Source organism: Arachis ipaensis, chromosome B10 (genome assembly GCF_059453495.1).
Source record: "Arachis ipaensis isolate K30076 ecotype BB chromosome B10, ASM5945349v1, whole genome shotgun sequence".
NCBI lineage: Eukaryota > Viridiplantae > Streptophyta > Magnoliopsida > Fabales > Fabaceae > Arachis > Arachis ipaensis.
The window spans coordinates 9,343,940-9,352,707 of NC_142435.1; the positions used below are offsets into that span (position 1 = coordinate 9,343,940).

Below are 8,768 nucleotides of genomic sequence, written 5' to 3' on the forward strand. Positions count from 1 at the left end.
TTAAATTAGTTAAAAAAAAAGAACAAAAAATCTTGTGCATGCGGTAATTTATTAACCAATATCAAACTCTTAAATAGAGTTAAAATTCACAACAAATTAATTTATGTCTTACCAGAGTAAGAAATAAAAAAAGTTCAAGAATCAGTATAATTTATTATTTTTTACTAATATTTTTAATTATTAATCAATTTTTTTAGTCTAATAATTTTATAACATATTTTTAACCTATATTTTTAAATATTATTGTTTAATTATTAATAAAAAATAATAAATTTTACTAATTTTTTAATATTTTTATTATTTCTTATAAAAAATACTGTAGAAAAAAATGTCCTAAAATTAACTAATATGGTAAATTCTATTGATATTTTTAAATTAGATTATATATGTATATAATAACTTATTAATACGTTCTTAAGTTATACAATAAAGAGTTAAGTATAGTAAATAAAAAGAGATTTTTTTAAATAAATAATTTAAATATTTTATTTATGGATATAGATCATTTATAATATATATACCAATTTTTATTTCTTTACATATGTTGTTTATGTAAACAAATTAAAATTAGTAAACAAATAAGATACGATTTTTATTTAATTTTATGTGTAACTTTTTAAATTTTATATATTTTATTTGTAAACGAGTCTTATCTTATTTACGGTGTAAACAAAATATAAATAATCTAAATAAAATATGTAAAAGAATAAAAATTAATAAATATGTTACAAATTATTTATATTCGTAAATAAAATATTTAAATTATTTATTTAAAAAAATCAAATAAAAAGATATTGTGTTTACTACTATATATTTAATAACAAGAGCTGAGAGTAGTATAGAGATTTCAGTTACAGACTTACAGTAGAAAGGACATGCGTTACTTCCTGAGTAAGAGAATTTAAGCTTCTTATCATGAATGAGGTTAGAGATATCTTCACATATATAATCGTTTTTAACATATAATTAATTATAGAAATGATTAATATAACATACATAAGATAATATTTAATTTAATCCCTAAATTTGTATGTAAATATTAATTTAATTTTTTAAATTTTAATTGTCTTTATTTAATTTTTAAACTTTATGAACATAATTTATATTATAGTCTTTGAACTAATTTTTGACATACAGACATGTATGACATTTAATTGTTTATATAAGTATTTTATTAATATTTTTGTACTAAAAATTATTTTAAAAACTAATATAAAAATACATTTATAAAATTTAAAAATTAAATAAAAATAATTAAAGATTAAATTAAAGCTCATGTATCATACACTAAATTAAATATTAACTCAACATACACTCATCAATATAAATACCAATGATATATCAAATAAATTAAGAAGTTATTTGTTATATCTTCTATGTACGAAGAATTCACATTTCAAAATAAAAAAAAATAAGAATCTTTCACTTTAATTTTGAGCATGCTACAAAGATGAGCAACCAAAACCATTAATCTCATTGTCACTAGCAATCATACACCTTCCACGTGTTTATTATGGAATCTTTTATTTACAAATAAAATAAATATTTTATTTACTAATATACGGATTAACGAATATATTTATATTTTTATATTATTGTTATACATCTCAAATACAAGTATTAAATTTTGCATTAAATTAAATTAAATTAAATTATTAATTTTAATTATATCTATCTAAATTTTAAATTTAAAATTTTATAATTTTATTAGATGAAATAAAAAAATTAAATTAAATTAAATCATAACATATCTCAAATATACTAAGTTAAAAAATTTTTTAATTTTATCTCGGATGCACAATATCTTAAATATATATATCTAAGCAGATCTCATTTGTAACATATTTCAGATATATAATATTCAAACTTTATGTTTAATTAATTTTTTATTTGTGTATCTAAAATACGTAAGATAAGTGTAAAATCGTAAATTTTTTTTTAAAAAAATAAAATCTCAACATAACAAGTGGACGCTTTTTATTTTTAATATGGAGGAAAGTGTGGGGTGTAACAGCATTATGGAAAATAGGAGTGCTTTTTCTGCATGTGGTGTCAGGAGGCTGAAATTGGACCAAGCGATTTAGAGCAAGGAACTCGAACGGTCCGATTAGAGGAGATCTACAAAAAAAAATAATTTTTTTATAAAACTCGGACAGTCCGTTTTGATTTAAAAAAAAAAAAACTAAAAACGGATGGTCCGTTTTGTTTTAAAAGAAAAAAAAAACATTGTTAACGAAGGGTCCGTTTTCAAATTTAAAAAAAAAAAAACAAAAAGTGTAAACGGAGGGTCCGATTTCATGTTAAATAAAAAAAAAACAAAAACAAAAACTAATCGGACGGTCCGATTTGTGATCAACGAATTTTTTAACAAAGAACTCGGACGGTCCGATTTCTCCATGTCCCACACCTGTGTCTAACACCTGTATGCACCATAACCAAGCACAACTCACACACTCCTCCAATATAAAAAAAATTAGCCACAAGTGGAGCATAAGGGGATAACAAAACCAACCTAAAACAAATAGTGAAAAATAACCAATGCAAAAAACACTAATAGTATCTCATTATCATATTTTACATTGCCATCAATAATAAAAGGGATCCATACCTAACCACTCTTTATAGTTCATAAAGGACAGATGGATAATCTCGTCAACCCCTTTTCCTCTATTCTAAAAAATCCTTCTATTATTTTCTAACCAAATGTTTCAAATAATCGCAAAAAAATATATCATCCATCTCTTGCGCTCCTTCTCACTAGTTGATAACTCAGTCCAACTTTAAAAATGTTCATTTAGCGTCCCCGGGTACGACCATTGCCTTCCAACAAATGATATCCATGCACACCAAACCTGGCAAGAAAATTCACAACTAAGAAACAAGTGGTGATCATATTCAACACATTTGTTACATAACACGCATACAACATCTTTCTGGTTAACAATCCCAAATCGACTCAGTCTTTCTTTCGTATTGACCCTGTCAGTTAAAACAAACCAGACAAATAACTCAACTCTTAGTGGAACTAGACATTTTCAAACTGTCCTAGTAAAACGGTAACTTATTATATCTTCCGGAATCATTTCCGTCTGCAACACTTGCACAAAAGAGTTAGTACAAAATACACCTTATTTATCAAATTTCCACACAACTCTATCCTCTCTGTCATAAGCAAGTTTGACCAGTCTTAATGTATCATGCAACTAGTTCACCAAATCTAACTCCCATTGGAATAGCTCTCGCCTCCATTGGAAGTTTCATCTCCACTCTAACCAATCTTATAACCCACAATCCTCTATAACGAATCCTCTTTAGTTTGAAACTGAGAAAAGTCTCGAAAACTGATCTTTTAGAGAACCGCCACGCAGCCATACATCCTCCCAAAATCGAGTCCCTCTCCCATCACCAATCTCCATAGACAACCCAGTAATCATCTTCTGTCTTACTTGTTGATCCTTAAACTATATCTGGCAAAATATCTTTTCGCGGGACCCTGGACAGGTAATACCTGGGAGGACAGCAACACATTTGGGTTCAGATTTTTACAAGAGCAAACCACCTTCTTCCACAATGGACACTCCTCCTTCGAAAAACGCCACTACCACTTAAATAGAAGAGCTGTGTTAAGTATCATGGCATCCCCGATATCCAACCAGCCAAACTTTTTGGGAGCCTGCACCACCTCCCACCTGACCAAGGTCATACCATTCTTTCCATCCTCCTTACTCCATAGAAATCTTCTCTATAAGGAGATCAGTTTCTCTGCAACAGCCTTTGACATTTTATATAAACTCAAATAATATACAGGGAGACTGTTCAATACAGATTTAATGAGCACCAACTTATTAGCTTTATTGAGTACTTTCGCTTTCTATATGCTAAGCTTCTCCTCCACTTTGTCTATAATTGGCTTCCAAATTTTAACCAACCTCGAGTTAGCTCCTAACGAGATCCCCAAGTATTTAACTGGAAGAGAGGCTACCTTACAACCCAGCATGCTACACATACAATGTACCCACTGATCATCACAGTTAATTAGAATCAAGTTAGATTTATCAAAATTAATACTTAGCCCCGACATCAATTCAAAACAACGAAGAATCCTCCTGTAATTCTTAATGGTCTCTTCCTCCAGAGGGAAGAACAGAATAGTATCATCTGCGAACTGAAGATGCGACAACTCAATATGATCTCTACCAACCAGTAGCGGAGATATGTGCTCATTTCTTATCGCTTCCCCAAACATCTTATGTAGAACATCAATGACAAGTACAAACAAAAATGAAAACCGTAGATCACCTTGTCGCAGGCCCCTTTCCATCTTAAACGACTTAGATGGCGAGCCGTTTATCAATACTGACATAGAACACGTACTTATACACTCAATCACCCACCCCTCCATCTTCATTCAAAACCCATCTTTTGCAGCACAAGGTCCACAAAACTCCACTTGACTCTATCATATGCTTTCTGAAAGTCTAACTTTATTATCACCGCTTCCTTCTTTATCGATTTAATCTATTGAATAGTTTCACATGCAATAAGAGCTCCGTCATGAATCTTCTATCCCTTAACAAAAGCACTTTGTGTCTCACCTACTAGCTGTGGCATAACTGCTCGTATTTTCCTAACCAGCATCTTCGAAATGACTTTATACACACACCCTACTATGCTCATCGGCCTAAGGTCTTTGATTTCTTTAACATCCGCCGATAGCTTGGAAGTCAGGAAGAAACCCAACACTGCTTCTGTGAATTCAGAACCAATTTCAGCCTAACACTTCTTTATGAAGTTCATGTTGTACCCATCGCTTCTTGGAGCCATAGATGATTCATAATCTCACACAGCTTCTCTAACCTTCTCAAGAGTCTGTTGCAACTTCAAAGCCAAAACATCCTTTTCACCAATTATTTTTACCAAACCGTCCCTGAAACCGTAAATTTTTTACACATTACATATTTCTGCAAATAAAATTTTAAATAATTTAAATAAAATTTTATTTACATAATTAAATTAATAAATTAATAAAATTGAGCATTGAAAATCCAAAAAATAAAATTTCAAAAAAAAAAATTGAAAAAAGGGATAAAATATGAGGCAAAGGAACATTCGAAGTCTCCTCTTACATAATAGAGAGAGCATAGGCGCACAAGGAACGAATCTCTTCAGAGCCAAATCCACATTTTAATTCTTTTCTATGGTGGAAGAAGAAACTCAAGAAAGAGTGGCCTAACCCTTTGTCTTCTTCTTCTTCTTTCTTTGCTTCCTACTCTCTCACGCATGCACAACCCACTCTGCTACCCTCTCTCTTCTCTGCTTCTTCATTCCGTTACTGCAACCGGAGATTCACTCTTTCCGACATACCCACCATCAAAATCATTCCTTTTCTCAAGATTCACTGCTTCTGCCCCTCTGCTCCAACTGGGTCTCTTCCAATTTCTCCTGAGGGCTATTCACTTGCGCTAGACTCTTGAATCCCCAAATCAGTTTTATTCATATAATAATCTAGGATTTTTGTTGGAAGATATTTGCTTTCTGCATGGATATTGGAGGTGGGTAACTGGGTAAGTGTCATTAGTAACATGGCGTTATTCTTTGGTGGATGTGGATCATTCGTTAGCTTGAGCTTTTGAGACGTGACAATGATTTCTATCCCTCGGTTTGTCTCAGCCATTGGTATGGATTTCAATTTTATATGTGTTCAATGTAAAATTCTGGATTCTGAATCTCATCGACAAGGGATTCATTTGGGATGATAATTGGGAACTCTACTGTAGATCAAAAGTTGTTTGAGGAATTCAATTTTCATCATTTGGCTTTGGAGATCAAAAGTGTTTCTATTTTAATGTTGATTGTTCCTTATGCAAAATTGTTGACTTTGTATTGAAGGGAACATAAGATTGGGGATCTAGTTATATAGACAGGTATTGGTGATTTGTTGTTGTTAATTTGGAGGCATTTGTAGTGAGTTTTGTTTGTATAAAGTGTTGCTGCAATGTCTGGGGGAACGCCTGTTGGGGTTGGAGGTGGATTTATGAGGCAGAGACATAGTCAAGGGTATGCTAGCAGTGGTGATGACCTAGAGGATGATGCATGTTCGAGGCAGCGGTATTTTCTGCCTCCGCCACCGGCGCGCAAGACATGGATTGAGGTGCTGGAGAATTTTCTTTGGCTTGCCTCAGCTGCTTTCATTCTATACTTTGGTGATCGGCATTCCAATTTCATATATCTGTTGTGCCATGACAATCGAATTAGAAGGTAACAAGTAACAACACAATTATGCATAACAATTAGAATTCTATCTGTTAATGCATTATCACTTTTGTTATCTTACCAAAGATAATGGTATTGGTAGGTTGGTAACAATTATAAATCTTGACTAGATTAATCCTCACTGTCATTTTAGAGGTATGAATGTTGTGGAGCATGTTGAATTTGTAAACCATGTTTTTTGAAATGGGGCAGATCCTCTTATGTGAAAGTTGTGCATGACCTGGTTACATGCATATACTCATCATTGAGCAGCTATTCGGGTCTTGTTACAATTGTGAGAAATAGAAAAACAACTTGATCATTGGTGAGAATGTGTACATGACTTGGTCTTGCAATTTGCATAAGAGAATATGTTCTCCTAGTTGGAAATTGTGTAGATCTGCTCAGCTTAATATTTTGTCTTAATGGGCATTAGTTGAAAGGTGTTGGGGATTATCAAGTTCATTCACCACATTGTGAGATATGGAACATTGTGTATAAATTGAAGTTATTTAAGTTAATTGAAATCTCTATATTAGGCCAAAATGTTTTGTTGGAATTGCAAAAATTGTCAAGCTGTCCATTTTAACAGATCCAAAAATGATTGAGAAATTAAGTTATATTGAAGCATATGCTGCTTATTAAGGATGCATATTTGAAAAAGAAAACTAGTTTAACCTTTTCTTCTGTTTGATGAAAGTGGAGATGGGTGTTTATGTCTGGTCATTTATATCCAACTGTTTTTCTTTTAATAGATTATATCTACATGTATGTAAACTATATATTGAATGAAACACTATCGTAACAGATTTTTTAATCTTTGCTTTCTATTTAATTGTTTTTTCCTTTTTTCTATGAAAACCCGGTTAGATGATGTATATGATGAGTATGGAGACTGTGTTTTTATACGTGTTTGAAGATGGCTGAATTTGAGTTAATGGGGGAATCTGGAAACTGTATAGTTGCTGTGGTTCTGAGAGACTTTAATATTTGACTTAATTTCAGAACCACAATTTTCATTATCTTCTCCTTAGTTCTATTGCAGACTGCCTTTATATCTTGGGATGATAGGTGTCAGTTTGAACGCATTGATTTTCGTTTATACAAGTGTCTTGGCGTGGAGTGTCCAGAGATTTGATGAAAAGTGGGGGTTAAAAAAATGGCAGATACAGAGCATCAGCGTCTTGCCGTTTGCCACAGCATTTGGAGTAGTCTCTTTTTGCTTGTAAGGATCCACATGTCTTCTATTTATCTTCCATTGCAAGTTATTTTTCAGTATACCCCTGTTTTGCCGACTCTGTGTACTTCGACTTCTCTAGGTTCACCTTTGCTTTGTGGCCAATATGGAATTTCTTGACGCTTCCTCTTCTGGTATATTAACAATTTGGTTTCGCATTTGTCCGTATTTCATTTGCTGCCAAAAGGTAAAATTGTGGTAATACCATATTGCTTTTTGTATTCTGCAGTTCACACTATTCATGGCTTGCATGGTAGTATTCCCTTACCTCATTTTCGGGACATTCCGGCCTCAATACGATGAATTCCGTACAGATTAAGCCTCACGACGATTCAAGTGAGGAATAGTACTGACATAGATGAAAGAGTTTCTAACACACATTGACAATGATTGATTGGTAGCTGTTGCAAAATGTGGTTTGAAGTTTTGTGGCATGGATAGAGTAGCATGATGTTATTGCATGCTATCCTTTCCAAAATTGTTGCTAACTGTAAGAGCTAAGATTCGTTTCGACTTCTAGGTTGATTGTTAAGGCGGCTGATATTAACTGCTACAGGTAGAGAGATATAGGTTTCATGTTTCAACAGATCAGACAAGTGTTTGATGCTATCAATTGAATTGCCTTCGGTTGCTGGTATCCTAACACCAGTTTTGCTTTATTGCTTTTGTTTGCCTATTTTTCAGTGTGTTTGAAATTCATCCCCAAAATTGCTTTTACTCAAATCGTGAATTTTTCAAGTGAGATGCTGAATCTGCTTTTTTTTTTTTTTTTTTTTGTTCATGATTTATAACACCCTTTCATTAAGACTCTTCTGACTTGGTAGTTTTTGCACTCTTTCAACTTTTGTTTGTGTGTTTTGTCGAATGCTTGGCACACAGGCACATCCCTTGCAAGAATCAATAGGCCGAAACCCTAAACCCTAATCGAAAAACGTTTAGCCCATTTTTGTGTTTCTTTCGAAAGGATCCAATAGTAAGGATTTGAAACATGAATGATGAATGAACCATGTCCAAAAAACTACGAAGCACGGACACTTCTCTGAGTTATCGTGTCTGTGTGTCGGACACATTTCGGACACGACGCTCACCGACATTCGTCCGTCTGCGGTGTCCAACCGTGTCTTCAGAAAAAAATAAAAAATTCTTCTTCGGATACGCCTGGACACACCTAAATACTATCACATGTCCGCGTGTCCAATCTTATTCTTAACATATATTCTTAAAATAAATTTAGATATAGTATATATTATTATTTATTAAAATAAAAAAATATTTTAAA

At 32.4% G+C, this 8,768-nt stretch overlaps 1 protein-coding gene across 1 annotated transcript; it reads left to right on the forward strand.

The window, feature by feature from the left end:
* Positions 1-5,102: 5,102 nt before the first annotated feature.
* Positions 5,103-8,148, forward strand: LOC107620071 (testis- and ovary-specific PAZ domain protein). The gene is made up of 4 exons (XM_088505252.1): positions 5,103-6,258; positions 7,298-7,477; positions 7,572-7,623; positions 7,719-8,148. The coding sequence occupies exons 1-4, from the start codon at positions 5,996-5,998 to the stop codon at positions 7,806-7,808; spliced, it is 585 nt and encodes a 194-aa protein (XP_088361378.1). The 5' UTR covers positions 5,103-5,995; the 3' UTR covers positions 7,809-8,148.
* The last annotated feature ends 620 nt before the right edge of the window (positions 8,149-8,768 follow it).

Excerpts from the sequence above, each read along its gene's own strand:
- LOC107620071 (XM_088505252.1), top strand. The coding sequence starts at position 5,996 with ATGTCTGGGGGAACGCCTGTTGGGGTTGGAGGTGGATTTATGAGGCAG. Across the intron at positions 6,259-7,297 it reads CATGACAATCGAATTAGAAG|ACTGCCTTTATATCTTGGGA; the intron begins GTAACAAGTAAC and ends GTTCTATTGCAG. Across the intron at positions 7,624-7,718 it reads TCTTGACGCTTCCTCTTCTG|TTCACACTATTCATGGCTTG; the intron begins GTATATTAACAA and ends TGTATTCTGCAG.